The sequence below is a fragment of the Anas acuta genome, chromosome 8 (genome assembly GCF_963932015.1).
Source record: "Anas acuta chromosome 8, bAnaAcu1.1, whole genome shotgun sequence".
NCBI lineage: Eukaryota > Metazoa > Chordata > Aves > Anseriformes > Anatidae > Anas > Anas acuta.
In genome coordinates this window covers 8,849,429-8,867,784 of record NC_088986.1, presented here as the reverse complement: position 1 = coordinate 8,867,784, position 18,356 = coordinate 8,849,429, and the positions used below count along the sequence as shown (strand labels likewise).

The following is an 18,356-nucleotide window of genomic DNA, read 5'->3' as shown; positions in this document are numbered from 1 at the left end:
GAGATTGTTGGGTGTATTTTAAGCAATGGAGTCTTTTTTATCATGTTTTTAGAGAGGTTCCTCCCTGTATTTCAGTGGCGATCCCTTCCTGTGCCTTAGTTAGTTTACTTCAGACTAGCTCAAGTACTTGTGCTGTTTCCTGTGGTGGATATTTCTAAACCAGCTTTGCTGGTGGAGTCCTCTCCAAAATAGTGTGTTAAAGAGCAAATGATTTAGCACCTAATTAATAAGCAAGCAACAATCCTGTGACCAGGAAGAAGTCTGAAATGTCAGCTGTGAGGCAGGCTTTGGATGCAGGAACAGAAAGGAATATGCCCAGAAAAATGAGCAGAGCTTTGTGTCGCTGCACCTTGGTGCAGAGAGGTAGCTTCAGGGCCATCCCCAAGGGAGACACAGGTCCATTTTTATTTGTATTTGTATTTTTATTTGAATTATTCTATAAGAAACCTTCCCCAGAGAATTAATTCCTCATCATCAAAGTTGGTCTTGAGCAAAAGGAAATGCTGCAAACTGACTTTTCTCCTTTTCAGTGATTCCCTAGCTTGTAGTGCAAAAGAAAGAACTCAGACATACACAATTCTTGTGCTATGGATTTATAATAACATTTTATTAATATATTATGCTACAAAAATATTTTGACAAAATAATATTAGAAAGCATCTTTTTATTACACTCTTCAAAACAGTTCACAAAAGCAGGAGGCGGAACAGGAAAAATATTTGAAATACATTTGAATTGAAAACTGACAAATGTGCAATTTAAAATTCAGTGAATCTGCAGGGTGGTTGTTCATTCCTGTGGCAGAAAAGTATCAACTGCTAATTGGAAAGATCTCACTGGTTTTAGTTAGATTAAAGTACCTCCTGAAAAGCTAGTCACAGGAAAATTTGCATTTGGGTTGGGACAAAACACACTCACACGCAGACACACAGACACACATACCCACACCCATATGCTCAAAATTAGGAAATTGGCTTTCTGCTCCAGTTAAACTGAAACAAGCCTAAATTGAAGCTGAAATCTAACACACTCCATGGAACATTGATCACTTCAGAGATATGACAAGCTCATATGCCTTTTGGATATAACATAGAAATACGGTACTAAGCAAAGTTAGGAATGATAACATTTATGCTGAGATAATGACTTTGGCACTTTGGTTTCTCTAATGTAAATACATGATAGGAAATTCCTCCCTATCAGCGGTACATGATAATGACTGATTGGGACATATCATTTGACTAATCAATGCACTAAACATAGGTTAAATTCTCGCTTCCCCGCCGCCTGCCCCTCTGTCTCTCTCCACAATTGTATACTGAAGAACTTAGATAAATACACAGCTCTGTACCTTGGGTGTTCCTAAATCACAGCGGAGCTTGGAGGAATGAGAAGGGAAGTTCAACAAAGCAGATTTTTGACACCTGTATAAAGCATATTTATAAATCACGTTCATCATTTATTTCCAGAAGAGGTATTGCATTATTCAACAGCCCAAGGGATTGCAGAGAACTACATCAGTTGTAAAATATAACATACCTTCTGTCCCAGCCTACTAGCTGGTTCTTCAAGTGGCAATGCATGTTAATACAGCATCTATAGTTAAACACTGGCAAGAAAAGCATTAAAACAATGAAACAGCAGAAGTTAATTCTATTGCTGGTGGTATGGGCTATTTATTCTACTGGGGCAATAGCTTGGCAGATAATTAGCATTCCTTTATAATGTTACCATTACAGGTACTGTGCGCTGCAGCAGTGTCAGCTGTAGCTGAGTTGAAAGGATGAATCATGCATTCATTCAGCTTTGGACTCAACCACATCAAAATGTCCTTGATTGCTACACATTGCACGACTCTCTTGATTGTGTTTCTCACGGGTAAATAGTACCATCAAAGTTTGTTATTTTATATAGCATGGATTTATTCATTTATTTTTAAATCCCCTGCTCCTGGAATCTTGCAATTACATGGGAATCTGAGCTTCCCTCAGGAAGAGACAAAGCAGTTGGCTCCCCATTTTCTGAGAAACCCACAGAATAAAACTGAAGTCCCATGAAGCTGGTAGTCAGTGTTACTTCAAGAGCTTGCATCAAACCTGATACACACTCTAAACTCACGTGGAATATAGTCATGATCCATTGCAATGGATGTGCATAGATCTGTGCTAAACACACCAGTACTGGTGCATTTTAATTAATACTGAGCTGCTATTGCTGATGCATAAATACTCTATCAATCACAGTGAGGGTCTCATTTTCTAGTATTGCTATGCTTACACACCAAGGATTAACAAAAGTTACCCTAAGTCACACCTTAGGGAAGACAACAGAATAAAAGAAATGCTTGGTCAGCGAACTGCGCTACAGCTGTTCACGTGGGGTTCCTGAGCTATCTATGGGAAGCTACTTAATCTTGTATTTATCACAAGTGGTTTCTTCTCCCCTACCCAGAGGGAGCTCAGATGACTGGGTGCACTAGATGCTTTTAGCTAGCAAATGTCAAATGTGTTGACTCCAAACCCAGAAGGCACCTTGCTTTGAAACCTGCACTGCAGAATGACAAACACTGGGCACGAGCACAATTGAAATTTGGTGACCTCCAGCAACATTCATTCGTTTCACAGGAATTACAGACAAAATGCCAAGAAATGCACATATGTCAGAACATACGTTGATATCCAAGCTATTTACATACTGTGATATCCAAACATGCCGTGATATCTGAGCTAGTAAGTACTTAGCATTACTGTCCAATGGAGAAGTGATTCACGAAAAACTCATTAGTGACAAACTGAGTGTTCTGTGTGGCATAGTGACAGCTGTGAGTGTGGTGACATCTGTGCTCATCATATTCCTAAAAGCCTCACAGGCCTCTGGAGAAAGCCACAGGATGGGAACAGGAGAACTGCAAGTCCCAGTCTTGGTCCTGTTGGTTTTCCTTTTGGTCATGGACAACTTGATTCTGTTTTCTGCTCTTTTCTCTCTCTCTCTCTCTCTCTTTCTCTCTCTTATCTTTTTATGGTCTAGCCTATTTATTCTGTAAGTTTTCCAACACCTGGAATTATTTCTGGGATGGTACCACAGAATCATTTCTGGACTTGATCAGACTATAACAAATAAAATTCAATGGGCTTCGGTTCATTGGCTATTTGCTTTTACTATGTAACTTATCATCACCCTTAAGATTTGCCTATGTTATTTTCTGCTCTCTTTTTATGAATAATACATTACTATTCGGGTCTGAGCTCTGTCTTGAATACAGCAGGAGAACCAATCTTTTTAAGCGCATTAAGGTTGAATTTGAAGGTCTGTTAAGCTATTATATTCAAATGAAGGCATTTCTAGAGTAATAGCGCAAATAAAACTGAAATGAAAGTTCTCAAAATATGTTTCCAATATCCAGCCCAGTGCAATAAATATTATGCAAGGTGAATGGCTCCTCTCCAAAACTAACATCTCTGATCTTCTGCTAGCCAAAATATACAATATAAAGGTATGCACAGGGTGTGCTTGAAGCTCACATTTGTGGCAAAGCTCAAAGTTTTCCATTCAGCCTTATCAACTGCTGTACTTTAAAATATAGGGGTAGCTTACAGCACTGGCTGCTGTACCCACTTAAACTGACCACAAATCTACACATCCTTCTGACAAAAGTAGGAAAAAAGCTGGAGGTCATGGTGTACAGTAGGTCAAAAAAGCCATCTGTATTCTCCCTTGCCTTTGCAAAGCAGTGGGTTGGGATGCATGGTGAAAAAGCTCAATATTTATCATGGTTTCAAATAAAACCATGTGCATATTACAGTCTAATAATTCCCTTAACTCCTTTCTTGAATTCACTGGTATAGTGACAAACTAACCGTGTATCCTAAACCATCTCTCACTGAGGAGACTTGAATATTATAGAATTGTCTCCAGTCCTGAACACAACGCTGTGAGGCTGGTGGGAAAGTGACATGACTGTTTTCAGTCAGATTTTTACCAGCATTAGTGTTATTGTCATCACTATCTGCTATTTTTTTTTTTCATGGTGAAAAAGCACTACTTTTTCATTAAAAAGAAAGTTGGCATTACATTTAAGAAAATAAATTTTAAATTTTCTTTTTAAGTAAGACGTCTTTATCACAGATTTCAGATTTTTGTTTTGTAGATGACTCCAGGAGAAAAAAAAAAAAAGAAGACTATTTCAAGTAAAATTAATTTTCTGTTTGAAATTTCTGTATCAAAAGTGATTTTTCATCTTGTTTTGTTGGGGAAAAAATCAGCATGCCTTATTAAGCATGGTAGTTTTAAAGATGGACTTGTTTTTTCCCATAGATGTTGTTCATCTGATTACTAAAAAGTAGCTGCTTGGAAAGTGAGCAAATTTTTCACTACATGCAAATTGTCTTAATTTTTCCATCATAGTCAACAGAAGCACCATAGTCTACAAACAGGAAAGTTCTTGCACATCTCCATGACAAAAGGGGCTCCTGTGGTCTTGAAATAATTTTGGACAAATCATAATTCAGCATAGAGATACCATCTCTAAGCACAATAGCAGGATGATGATGAATTTCTAGACATTTTTTTCCCCGCCTGCAGGTTGCCCACTTGCATTAACTGGTGTAAAACAGTTCTATAGATTAGCAGGAAACTTTATCTTTATAACCTATAAACAGACCAAGTTCTGGTCTCATTTATGCTGGGAAAGATTGTGGGCTTCTATTTATATAAGATGAGGGAGAGAAGAAAATAATTCCATTGGGAAAATTCCAGATTTAAAATGAAATATTTTATTAAGAAAAAGATGTTTTGAGTTAGATAATGAATTAATCCCAGGGCAAAGATGGAAATTGGTAATTTCCAGAGAAGTTAAATAGTTGAGTTAAAGACAACAGGGGATCTTAGAGGGTTATTTTGACTAATGACTTACTAAATCATATAAAAATATCTGAAATTTTAGATTGTAGCAGCTGACTTGAGCTAAGAATGCACAAGTTTTTCTAATGGGCATAGGCCACAGAGAGCAGGATCTGCTTTATTCAGTTTAAGTTATGTTAATAAGAATTTTTTTAAAAAGAAAAATACAGAAATGCAGCAAAATGCACTTATTGGATAGTTGCTGTAGAAAGTAATGGTTAAAGAAAAAAGCCATTCATCTGGTGTCAGTTCAGGCATTTGCAGAGTTGTCAGTTAGAAAACAAATATAGGAAATATTAATTTATCTGTTTCACCATCACTACTGATTACTAGGGATGTTATTAACATATACAACAAGAAAAAATAAGTTTACCAGTCGAATAAATACATTTTTTCTTTTTCTTTTTTTTTTTCTTTATATGAACATGAATATTTTACAAAACCCCATAGCACTATGGGAAATAAAGATCCTTCTACAAAAAGAAGATGTAAGTCAGTGTTACAATAAAGCTTTAGAGTTTCAAAACGTATCTGGGCAAAGAGACAAAATCAGCTAGAAGGCACTACTGATTCACTGAGAAGGTCCAGTCTGCAAATGTTGTCATAACCTCCATTTCATTCATAAATTATCTTTCTTCTCTATTCCAAGGGATTGCACGTAATCCTAATGCGGTCAGGAAGGCTGCAGTAGATTGAGAAGAAATGAAGCTATGGCCACGTAGAGAGGAGAAGTTATTGATGGCCATAAAATGGTGGCTGAAGCTGAGCTCGTCGGCTGAGGCTGGGACGGGCGGTCTGAGTGTGGTCTCTGATCCAGCCGGTTGGAAATCCAAATGGGAGGTTTGACTGTGATGTAGCCATTGGTTATCCTGATGTAGGAAGGCAACGTGGTGGTGCTACAAGAAAACAAAAGAGAAGGAAATTAAACAGGAGAGCCCTTATTTCTGCTTTGTGAGCTGTCATTCTAGATGTAGTAACAACAGCCATGACAATCACAATTATTATTATTATTTGCATGGAGAGAGATCCCCAGGGGACAGTAACTGTGATGGTCTGGAAACAGATCTGATTCAGGATGTCCCTCAGCTTCTGGCTGCTGGTAGAATCCACCAGGATGACCCAGCTCTTATGTTCTTAGATACTTTCTCGCCAACAAAGGTCTCAAAATTTGGCCTGTCTCACAGCCATGCCTTACCCATCATGGAGTGGATACCAAGTCCAGGAGGGGCCAGAAAACATTTCCCTCCCCTGTCTCAAAACCGTAAAGAATTTTCCAGGATCCCCTTACAAAACAGATAACTTTGAGCACAGGAGACCAAGCAGCTTCTTTTCTTTTCCTGGCTTTAAGACATTTTGGATCCTATCATAATGCCAAAACCAGACTCAATGTGAAGTTTCCCTGGCTGCGGCTTTGCCTCAGTAGTGGTGCTTATTGATTGTAGCTTGAGCCAGAACTTTGCTTTAAATGTGCACGTTGGAATTCATCACAATTCCCATGACAATAAAGGTCAAAAAGATCCATTTGCAATTGATTAGGAAGTTTTAAATTGTAATCTCCATTTCATTAAATGCTTCCTTTGCGCCCCACTTCAGCTGATCCATAATCCACCAGTTGTCACGGAGCAGCATAACTGAGCATGCGGACTGTGCAAGGTGGATTTTGGAGTCAAGGCACTGCTGTGGAGCAAGGAGAAAAAAGACAAGTTCCTCTGAAAACAAGATGTGACACTAATACTTGCAGATTCTCCACGTTACTTCTTAAATCTTCCATGGAGGGGATTCAGGGTTACTAAAACAGCCCTCACATCGTTTTTTATGGGGTAAGAAGCTATGCAGTCCTATAACTATTTAGCTACTGTATCTGAGACCTTGGAGAAAAAAAGGCTGCGTATTGCATAACATCAGATAAAAGGAACAATACCTTGCTCCAGATTCGTGTGCAGAAAGAGAATTTAGTAGCAGTGAATGCTTTTGTCTTTTTCTGCCTGAGCATTAATAAGATGGCCTATCGCCATCACCATCGGTTCGAGCTTCTAGCTTGGACGCCTCACAAGCATGGAGTCAATCATAAACCGTGAGAAGACCAGAGTCCACCCAGAAGAGGGCACTGACACAGGCAGGTCAACATCAAACGCAACAGACAATCACTGTGCGTCACACTTCACCCCGAGTTTTGGAATAATTCATTTCAGCTCTTCCCTCATTCTTTACACTGTCACCACATCTTCTGGGCGGGACAGTTGTTATGCTGCTAGAAGTGATCTTAACTAATGTGTAATGAATTAGAGCAAAAAGAAAAGGCAGTCTATAATTAAAGACATGGGAATTGCTTCATGAGAGCAGATAATACATCTAAGCAGCATTATTTCTTGACAGTGAGAAGTGGTACTTGTTCCAGAGGTACAAACTGCTGTAAATAAAGAATTTGAAATCAAGCCATGCTGGAGAAAGCTCTTATCTAAATTCCCATAACAAGTGGTTGGTTTATATCTTTAATTGATGATATAGGGCATACAGCTTCAGGACTTGTGCTATTGCATCAAAACTGCTGCAGCCACTTAATAAAAAAGCGCAGATCTGGGATAAGTTAATGCTGCTGTTTCAGATTTGTCCAGTGTTTTTGAGCAGTTAATTTAGTGCTGGCAAGAATGATGGCAGATTAGGTACTGTCTATTCAGGCTCCTGTAATGTATGTAACATCAAGTATGAATGGCATACCCACAGCGAATATAAAGCATCATTAAAGCATACTTCTGACAAAACTACACATGCTGAGTACTTCAACAGAAATGCAGTCATGCTCCAACCTTTGATCCGGATCTCATTTATCCTTTTGAGTGATATTGTGGTGCAGAGATCTAGCAATGATGATAGAGGGTACACAGCTTTGGGGTTCTTACCCTGCACCACTTTTCCCTAGCATGTATGGGCAAGGTGCTTGTAATCTTCTTTAGGTTGTCACTTACAGAAATAAGCAATTTAGCCCTAAATTAAATTTCAGACTGCAAGAAGGGTCTGGTTTTCAACTTCAATTTAAAAATTATTGCCACAGTGCCATATGGGACTTGCATACACTTTGGGTATATCCTACTCCTGACTCATTCTATGGCTTCATCAGTCTTTGAGACTAACATGTCCCTTGCACAGACTGCCTTTCTGCACCCTGGGGACGTATGTATGAGATGTCTGGGGAAGGGGATCAGGCTGGCCAGAGAACTGAGCCCATTCATCAGCCAACTACCTCTAAGGAATTCCTAAAGAAACCTTAAATCAACAGTTTGCATTTCTGTATGATGTGCTTCCATCTTCTAGTCAACTGCCAGAAGTATTTTGTCAAATTTTTTAGTTGTTTTTGTTTTTTCTTTCCTCCCTTGAAAAAAAAAAGGTATTTTTGAGAAAAAGAAAACAATTTACTTGAAATCCAGGGTTTCCTGTCAAAAGACCTGAGAAGTTTTTGACCCCTCTTCTCAGTCAGTGAGGTCATTTGTTGGTTTCAAGACATTAAATTTCTATAAATGCTTCTTTGTTAGGACAAATATTGTTAGGTGGAGTTATTTGTTACTAAAAAATCCTTAAGTGATTTAAGAGGGGATAACAGTGAGTTTCCATGCATGTGTACAAGGCATGCTAATAGCAAAGGAATCCTGCTTTAGCCATATATTTCCTTAAATGCGGCTCTACTTTTAGCACGCTAGCCTACCACCAAGGCAGTTTAGAGATAATTAAAGCAAATGACCCTTCTAACAAATGCTACAAAACTCCTCGTAAAACCTCTGATTCAAGCTTGCAACTTGGCTGTTTCTATAGCAAATGGGGAGAGAAGCATCTCCAGAAGGTGGTCTGCCTCATTCCAGTGTAGGTCCCTATGGGTACGTAGTGTGGCTGGGGGTCCCTCTGTTCCTGCGGGCTATGGAGGAGGTCTAGAGAGCCATGTTAGATTACAAACTAATCCTAGTGGTGGCTCGGGTGACAGGAGATGGCTTCTCCAAACTCCCTCTGAGCCTGTTTGCCCCTGTACATAGGATCTCACTGACCCTCAGATGAAAGCAAAAACACAGACCCCTGAACTCAACCGGACACTTTCCACTGTCCTCAGGGAGGTTTTGATCATTCCTGAAATGTACTCAGAGAATAATATAAATGAATCACAGATCTGGAGAATAATAATCTAAATTATTATCACACCTTCTCTTGCCAGCCCAGGATATTCCGTGTTTGAGGTTTTTGTGTCTGATAAAAACATCTTTAATAAAACATTCCTCATGAGCTATGATGAACAGGCAACCACTGGCTCCACTGTTCGTATGCCTGTTTTTTGCTTCTGTGTATGGGATTGTTTTAAAAATTTGGAAGACTCCAGGTACCGTTTAGCCAAATGACCTGGGGTATCATATTCATGAGCTTGTACTTTTGATCAGATAATAGAGCAGTTTTTCAAATCAGTGCATTAGTCATACATTGTCTTACCACCATTAGGACGTGTAAAACTTTCCCAAAAAATGGGGCCCCAGGCACATGCTTCGTGAACAGACCCTACTGAATCCAATTAAATGAGTCAAGTCCTTTACGCTGGGGGCATGTTGAAGCACCTTGATGATGTGGGAGCATTTTAAAATTGAAAAATAAAACAAACACACACAAAGCCCTTTGGGGGAATTTCTGTTCTGGTTTAGTTTGCAAGGACTTTGCAAGGAACTCACAAATAAAGTTTTAGTGTGACTTGGTTTATTCACACAAGCAGGGTACATACAACCACATGTGATGCTGCATCAGGATCACAGAAGACAGGGCCAGGAGGGACTTTCTGGCACATCTGTCCCAAAGACAGGAATGAGATCTAAGCCCCTCCTGACATGTATGTCTAATCCAGCCTCAAAAAAACCCTACAGTGATTGCAATTCAAGAGTCTCTGCAGAGAGACTTGACATCCAGAATTACTGCCTAATGTTTCACCAAATATCCCATGCTACAGCACAAGTTCGTGACTCCTCTTGTCCCCACAGGCAGGTTTATTCCATTCCTACTCTCAGCAGCCTTTCACATATCTTGAAGACTTAACCACGTTTCACCTCGGCCTTCTCTCATTTAAACAAACAATTCCCTCTGCCTTTTTCTGCAAGTCCTCACGTGCTCTCCCTCCATCTTTTCTTCTCTTCCCCCCTGACTCTGCCTGGTTGATCTGCATCTTCTCTGAAGTGAGCTGCCCCAAACTGGGACCTGTAGGTCTCTCTGAGGTATTACCAGCCAAATATATAATATATTTAATATATATAATATAATAATCAGCAAAAGAAAGTGCATGAGAAGCTCTGGCTCCCAGTTAGAAGCCACTTATTTCACATGCTGCCCCTCTGCAATCTCTAGGAAGATGTTTTTTCAACTGCTTTTTGCCCCCAAACCACCCTTATACTCCCAGTAACTGTTCTCAAGCTGATGGAAAACTGTTGGTACACTGAAGGAGCGAGCACTGGCTCAATTACAGGGATATTTCTATGCACATTTAATCTGCTGCCATCTTTCAGTCCCAACATGGTTTCTGTTCAGGGCGGAGGAAGTGGCCTTTTTAAGCATAACTTACAAAGTATTTGGGGATTTTTCTGGATCAAAGGAGCTATATAAACACATGACAAGTATTTTTAATAAATGTAAACAAATGTGGACTCAGACAGCCTTTCTTACAATACAACATCTGATGAAAGAAGCTTATCAAGATGATGTGCCAGCATAGATTGAACCCTGAAAACATGCATTTTTCAGCTGAAACCCTAATGAGCTAGTAAACTGGAGGAAAGTTTTTTGAGTAAATACAATAATGGCTGTTTTGCATTTGTGATTTGATGTTAACCTTATGATTTTTTTAAGTGATATTAAGCATATGCTTCCTGTTTCTTTTCAAACAAATTTTGCCCTATTTTTTTTTCCTTTTTATTTAATGAACAGATGTGAAAGGAGTTGATCACATAATTTTTCTGCTGATCAGAAATAATGTCCTGCTAGTGAAGACAATTATTCTTGGAACTAACCAGACTTGTTTATGTCACCAAAACACTAATCAAGATTTGAAAAATATATCTGCATTGTGACCAACCTGTTGTGGTATGTAAACAAGCTGCCTGGCAAAAAGTCTCACCACCCTTCTAAAAAAAAAAAATAACACACACACACACACACAAAAAAAATGTAGGTGCTTAACCAAAAAGAAAAAAAGAGTAAGCTGGGGCAAAAAAAATCACACTAGAAATGTTTCAAGGTTTTAAATGTGAAGAGCATTACTGTAACCTCTGAAAGGGAATGTGAAGCCTCCATCTCCTCATATTTTTAGATTAAGATTCAATGTGTTTCTGGAAGGGCTCTTTAGATCAGCATAAGCTACAGTTTCCCAATCTTTGTGGCTTTCTTCATTGCTGCCTTTCTCATGGACACTGTTCTTACAGCCTGAGGGATAAATCCTGCAAGATGCTGAGTCTCCTGGTCCCAGACTAGCAGGACGCTAAGCACTGCAAGCACGAGTGCTCCCAGCAAGGTTAGTTTTCACATACCTACAACTCAGCACGTCCTAAAGCCTATTATGGGATCAAGGCCAAGAGGCTCATGCTTTGGCAAGGTTCAGTTCATCAAAAAAAAAAAAAAAAAAAAAAAAAAAAGGGAGAAAAAGAGAAAAATCCAACCTGGATCAGATTAAAGAATTGGGTTTTGGTCCAGGGGAGGCCACTACGCGTTCGCGGCAGTGTAGTAAACTGCCTTTGCATGTCTCAATGAGTGAGCTATCTCACACACTGCTTTGTGGCCAACAGAGAACATGGGATGAGCCAAGGAAGAGCCTTATCTCTATTATTTTCTCTTTACCCTGGGGTCATTGGGAGCCCAGTTCTTTGGTCGTTTTCCACAGAGCAAGAATCCACCCTCCCTGTGAGCAGCACAGCCGGAGAGTCACTGACAGGCAGCTGCAGCCACGCTGTCGATAAGAGGGGTCAGGCAACAACATCGGGGGCATTTCAACAACCTGCCGCTCTCCATCTGAGCCTGCCTTCCGACGAGATGCAAATGGGAACCATATCCCCACCTGAGAGCAACTTGGAGCTCAGATCCAGCTTTATTTCATGGCTCTGGCTCTGACGGAGATGGACAGACAGCTCTTCCCCCGTTTAAAGTGGGCACTTGGGAGCCTCCAAGCCCCGTGTACAGGCAAAGGGCAGTGCATCCCCTGATAGCCCCACTCTTTGTTAGGATCTCTAGGAGAAAGACGATGTCTCTGATGTGCCTGAAGCAGTTTTGTCCCCCCTCTGTGGATGGGCCAGGGGCTGGAACTGGGAGATTTGGTTTTTATCCCCACATCACGCATCAATGAACTGTCAAAACTTCATTAAAGCACTTCACTTCTATTCCTCCCCTGACTCTGACCTGAGTTGAGACCTTGAAGCTTCAGTGTGACACCGCCAGCACGTACCCATCATGGAGTGAGTTTTCAGGCTCTTGCTCCAATCTATAGGCCCAGGTGGCCACCTGCAGAACACCTTTGTGATGGCAAATTCAGCCCTGTTCTGACATCCACCTGCATCGGGGTGGAATGCTACAGGGACCTCCCGAAAGGCAGAGTGTCCTTCCAGGCACGGGTAGGACATACTGTTACGGCAAAGCATCATCTGCTGTGGGGCCAGAGCACGGGAGAGGGATGGAGGCTATGGGGAATGCTGCATCGGAGATGGGGAAAGGTGAGGAGAGGAGTTTGCTGTCACGGTGACACAGCCTGTGTGTCCCTCAGGCATGAGGACAGCGTGGTGCAAAGAGAGACACGTGCATGTTATCAGCAGGTAAGGATGGAGCAGGTGAGAAGCATCTCCAGCACAGGGCACTCCGAAGGCACTTTTCTGAACTGAACTTTCGGCAGGTGGGAAAGTTTTATTTGTACTTTGTGGTCAGGTTTAGGTTTCCCCCATCCCTACCGGAGAGTGCATATGGCCCTATTCAACCTCCTGCCCTGAAATGCTGCAAGAAAACCTTGCAAATATCTCACCCACAAATCCTGCACCCACACGTGGCAGCAGCAGAATCAGGCCCGCAGCTCCTTTTCAGACAACTGCAGAGTGGTGTAAATACACAGAATGCTGTAAAAACCAATAACCTTTGAAGCACACCCTCTGAGTAATTACCCCATTCCCATCTAATGACTTAAAGATGTTATATTCCTCTCTGATTTGGCAACAACAAAGATTTTGACCTTATTAAAACCAGCCCGTCAGGAAACTACATGTCATCCTTAAAAATAAAAAAAAAAAATAAAAAAGAAGGAAAGAAAAAAAAGGAGAAAAAAAGAAATGAAATTCTTTAAAATCCCTGTGAACAATAATTCAAGATACTGTAGCTGAAGACCCATGATTTGTTGTAGAGTGTCTGGGTGGTCCTGAGGCAGGAGATGACAACATTAGCTCTTTCCTTTGCCCTTCTAAGAAATGCTTTGATGATTCTCTAATATCCTAAGAATATCCCCCCGTGATTCTGCACTGGGACGAAGCAATCACAGAGCCGGGATAATGCATCCCAGTTTTACCCAGGGCCTGGCTCTTGCTTACAGGGGATAGCTCAGAGCCCTTTGTTTCATGGGCTCTGCGCAGACGTCTGAGCCAGGATGAGTTCGGCAGAGCCTGAATAGTGATGTGGCCTCAAAAACATCCACAAACTCACCCCCACCCTCTGTACACATCTGGTTGTGTACCTGATTTGTATGTGCAATTAAGGCACTCATCATCATGGCTCAAATAACCAAATACTTCTTCCACTGGTCATTGGACAGATAATGATTGCAGTATTTATAGCCAAAGTAAGCAAGAACATCAAGGTTTGAATATACAGATGATCTTAGAATGGTAAAAATCTTGCCAGTGATGCAATCTGTGCTGTTTCTGGGGCAATCTGCTGATATACAACATGCAAAGGGTTCATTTGATAGCACTGCAATCAGGTGGTTTTGAACAAAACACCAGGCACGAGAAGAATCTCTCTCTTTTGTCTGTATTTCGCAAACTGTCCCTCACATTAAACCAGCCCAACATACAAAACAATTTGCAATTTTTGGGGTGGTCAAAGTTGTAATCCCTATCTTATTTCTTGGGCTTAACCTTTCAATTAATTAGAAACAGAGTGACTCGGTTTGCCCTCTCCAATGTGCACTGAAGTGTTTGTTTGGTACTGTGTGGGCCCTATGGCTCAAATATTTTTTGCAGATGCACAGAATTAACCATGCATGTTTAGATGTGCTTGGGGAACACATACGTTCATAGAGATGTATATATTTGACCCTGTCACTTTCTTGTTAAACACTGTAAAAGATATCGACTTTCCCCTCCAGATTTTAAAATGATTTAGAATAGGCAGTACTGGGGAAATAACCTAAAACATCCTGTCAAATTAAGTATTTTCTCCAAGACTGTTCTCTAAGACACACAATTATTTCAGCTAAGAAGATGCCTGTGCAATGTATTAAGGAACAGAATGAACAACCAAAATATAAACTGGCTTAAATGGATGTCCAACATACTGCATTTTTCCATTTGATTTTAATTTTCTTTTTCCTTCTCCCTGTTCTTTTTCCATCTCCATATAACATTTTTTTTTTCTCTCTGCTTGGTCTGTATCACATTTTTCTCTCTAATTCACTGGGCTCACTTTCTTCCTCACTGCTTGTATTTTTCCAGAGTCTCTCTTAATAAGAATAATTAAGGTTGGGTCAGATCTTCGAACCTGTTATTTGGAGCAGAATTGAATTCAAGCTTGTTCCACTGAACAAAAGCGCTGCCTTCTTTTTCTTTCCAGCAGACTCGCTCTCAAAATAATAAATAAAAAAGGTCCATAGGGCACATCTACCAGGCAGTAATACGAAGGACATTAAATTGCTGCAATGCCCACAAGGCTGGGATTCTTCCTGCTGCTTGCAAAGCAACTGTGATGATACCAACGCAACACGAGCTCCTTCTCCACAAACGCTGCCAAACCCCCTGAAGGCCTGGAGATGCCACTGGTGACTCACGAAAAGCCACTTGCTGGCCTGAAGGGCTGGAAAGGCCGCAAAAGCTTTCCCTGCCAGGTATCATAACCAGGACCCTGAAGTGTCTCCACGGAACGGAGCCAAAGAATTTTGTGAGCATGGTCTGCACCGTGCCTCCCCGTGGTAGCACTATGCGAAGCATCCCTGATATCCAGCAGCTCTCCAGAAATTGGCTTGGCTCCCTTGCTTTCCAGCGCGGCGGGCTCAGACCCCAGGTATAATGCTTACTTTGTTCAGTTAAGTTATTCACGAATTGTAAAGGGGAGATCTGAGCGAAATGGGAATTTGGCCTGGCATTTTCATAATTGCAGGAACCCAGCTTTTATAGCATTAAAACCATATGAATTTAAATAAACCCTACTTCTCCTTCATCCCAGTAACTGGACTTGGACCACAGCTGCCCTCTGAGGTCCTGCTGGGTTTTCAGCACTGCCGGGAGTGGCAGGGAATCAGGTTTCCTCCCATTTCACTCTACAATGAATCTGTCTTCTTAGATAAACCTACCAGCAGAGTATAACTGCGGTTAAGCCCCTCTTATAAGCCGACTGCCCACCACAACAATAATGTCATCTTCCTCTCTGTCGTACTTTGCTTCACTTAATTTCACAGGGCACAAAGCTCACTACTCAGAAGGGGAATGGCAGAACCCAAAACAAATCCCTTATCCTTTGCCCTTTTCCTCTGGTCTTGCATCGACAGTTTCACATGTGCATCTCTCTGGAATTTTAACAACAGATTTCTTTTTCTTTACGGTATCCAAGTGCCTTCACTAGAAGATATTTCTGCTATGTTATGGATTTTATTTAGCTCTGCTAAGCCTGAAGCTTAACCTTGAGAAAGAGCACATCTGCACTCTTCGGTACTTAGATACCTGCTAGATACGAAGGTCACTCAAATGCCTAAGTTCAGCTCAGGGCTGCAGTGTTTGAGATGAAGGTTTGTGCTAGCTTTTATATGGCCAGTGATGTCTTTGCTATATCTGTGTATTGTCAGAGAGGAGAGGCAGCCAGCCTTTAACACAGCAAACAGTTTAATTTCAGAGGTCCCGCCTTCAACCCACGCCCAGCTTTTGACACGACTCTATTAGCTTTTCTTGCTGATGGGAAATAGGGAAAAAAACAACACTTCCTAATGGAGAACTTCTTTTTTTTGTATCAAGTATTGCAATTTAGGGAGCGCAGGTGCTTTACTACCCACTTGTGCACTTAGGAAATTCAGCTCACCCTGGGCATAAGCCTACTCAGCACTTCTTACAGCATCTGCGACTGTAGTCAGCCTTGCAAATTTAACACAAACCACACTCTTCACCCAACCCAAACAGCAGGGAAGAAGTGCTACTGTGTATTGAATTTTCTTTGCCTGTTAAAACCAACAACTTATTTTTCAGCTGAGTGAGTAAGAACAGCTTTGTAGAACTGTGTTAAAGTGGATTTCAGGTTTAGAAGATTTCCATTTACCTGAGGGTACCCACAGCATTTATTCTTATCTGTTTGATATGAGTCAGAAAGACAGTTTTCTTTTTTTTTGTGTGTGCGATAGACAATATGCCATGAGGAGCCATAATTAAATGCTCCAAGGAGACAATCCTCTGAACATCTGGCCAGTGAAAGCCCTGAATATGGAAAATATAAATGTCAAGGCTCATATTTATGAATTGGAAGGGCCATGAAGACATCTGCTAACAAGCTTTCTTCCAGAGCCCATTTGCTGTACATGGTTATTCACAGGCAACAATAAACATGTGCATGGATTACATGCACAGCCTGCACTCCCTTTCAGATGCTGAAGAACACATACTCCAACAACACACAAATGCTCTGTTCTCATAACACAAAAATACAAGTGTTTGCAAACCTCACAGCAAAGCCCTTGCATACCAGACCACAGTGGGATATGCTGCTGGTACAGACTAAAAATAGAGGGAGAAAAAGCCTTGCATTAACACAGAAGACAGTCAAACTCATTTAGGGTTAACTCTTTCAGTGGAATAAACATTCTCCTTTTTTGCCTCTCTGCACAGGAGGCATTTTGTATGAGAGCTCCAATCCTGAAACCTAATATTTATGGTGGAGCAGTTATGGATGGGAATCTCAAAAGAGTCTAACCTATTCAATCATGGTAGCTTAATATTAACATCAAAATAAACTGTAGGTAAAATAAACTTGCTGATGGAGAGCCTCTTTTTGTATCAAGAACTGCAATTTAGGGAGTGTATTTATAGATGGCGATGGTGGAGGGGTCCCTTTGTACCTGGCTCAACGGCCTATGCCAACCACATGTAGCTAGTGTTAAACAGGGCAAGTAGAAAAAATATGGGAGAAAAAATTCAAGCAGAAAATGGAGAACCACAGAACTGAAAAGTGAACAGGCTGTTCAAGATTAAGTGGAGTGCTGGCAGTGGGTAAGGAAATGAGACCGTGCTGGCTGAAAGAAACAGTGGAACAAGTGGGGATGTGCATCACTGAGCAGTGCTAGTGAAGAGATTATCATAACTCAGCAGCTGCTCGTTTTTGAAACTGAATCCTAAGCAAACATTTTATTTGTGCTGCATCAGGCAGATGCAGTGGCTCAAAAAGGCTTAAAAGGACTTGCTATGGCAGGGCTACATTTCGTCCAAGTCAGAAGTACACAAAAATGGGGCACATATAAACATGGAATATGGACTACCTTTATTTAATATATACCAAAAAAAAAAAAAAAAAAAAGAAAACAAGAAAGAAGAGAAATCTCTTAATAGGTTCCATAAAACATCTTGTATTTTCAACCTCAATCAGCATTGAAAAGGAAGGAGCAGAAAGTGTTCTTGGATATCCAGCGCTGAAGCATACCTCACTGCTCAAAAATCTTAGCTTTTATGTGCTCCAATTTTGTTACTTGCTTGCCTTCAAAAATATGGATTTAATATTTGTGATGTTCTTAAATTTCATGAAAATAAAATACCTAACACATTACTAATGAAGAATTTCGTTTCATGACAGAAAACTGAAATCTATATATATCCCAATCATATCTCTATTTCCAAGAAACTTCAGTGTTCTTTATATCTAGTGATTTTATTTTCACGTATTTTTAGCTTTCATTAACATAGGGTACACATACTGATCATTTATATCAGTGATGAGACAAATCATAATGAAAATAAATAGGCAAACATCAGCAACATTCAACTACGTAAAATCAACAGAACAAAATAAAACGTGCAGATCTTTTTTCTGGGTCTAGCAGGTGAAAGTGTGCCTGCACATCTTTGCAGCCCCATCTGGAGAATAACAAAGTAATTCCTTGACTTTACAAGGGGAAAGAAGTTATCACTCATGGCCTGCTGACAGGGAGGGTCTATTAGCATGGAGATGCTAGAGTTTTGGACACAAATGTCAAGATTTCCCATCCGTTATTGCGATGCACAGGAGAATTC

At 40.6% G+C, this 18,356-nt stretch overlaps 1 protein-coding gene across 1 annotated transcript in view; it reads right to left on the bottom strand.

Annotated features, from left to right (window-relative positions):
- Window positions 1–577: 577 nt before the first annotated feature.
- Window positions 578–18,356, bottom strand: part of TRABD2B (TraB domain containing 2B) — a 279,252-nt gene continuing 261,473 nt past the window's right edge. The window contains exon 7 of the mRNA XM_068690370.1: window positions 578–5,795. Within this exon, the coding sequence (XP_068546471.1) occupies window positions 5,573–5,795 (223 nt within the window). The 3' untranslated portion in view covers window positions 578–5,572. The remainder of the gene's footprint in view (window positions 5,796–18,356) is intronic.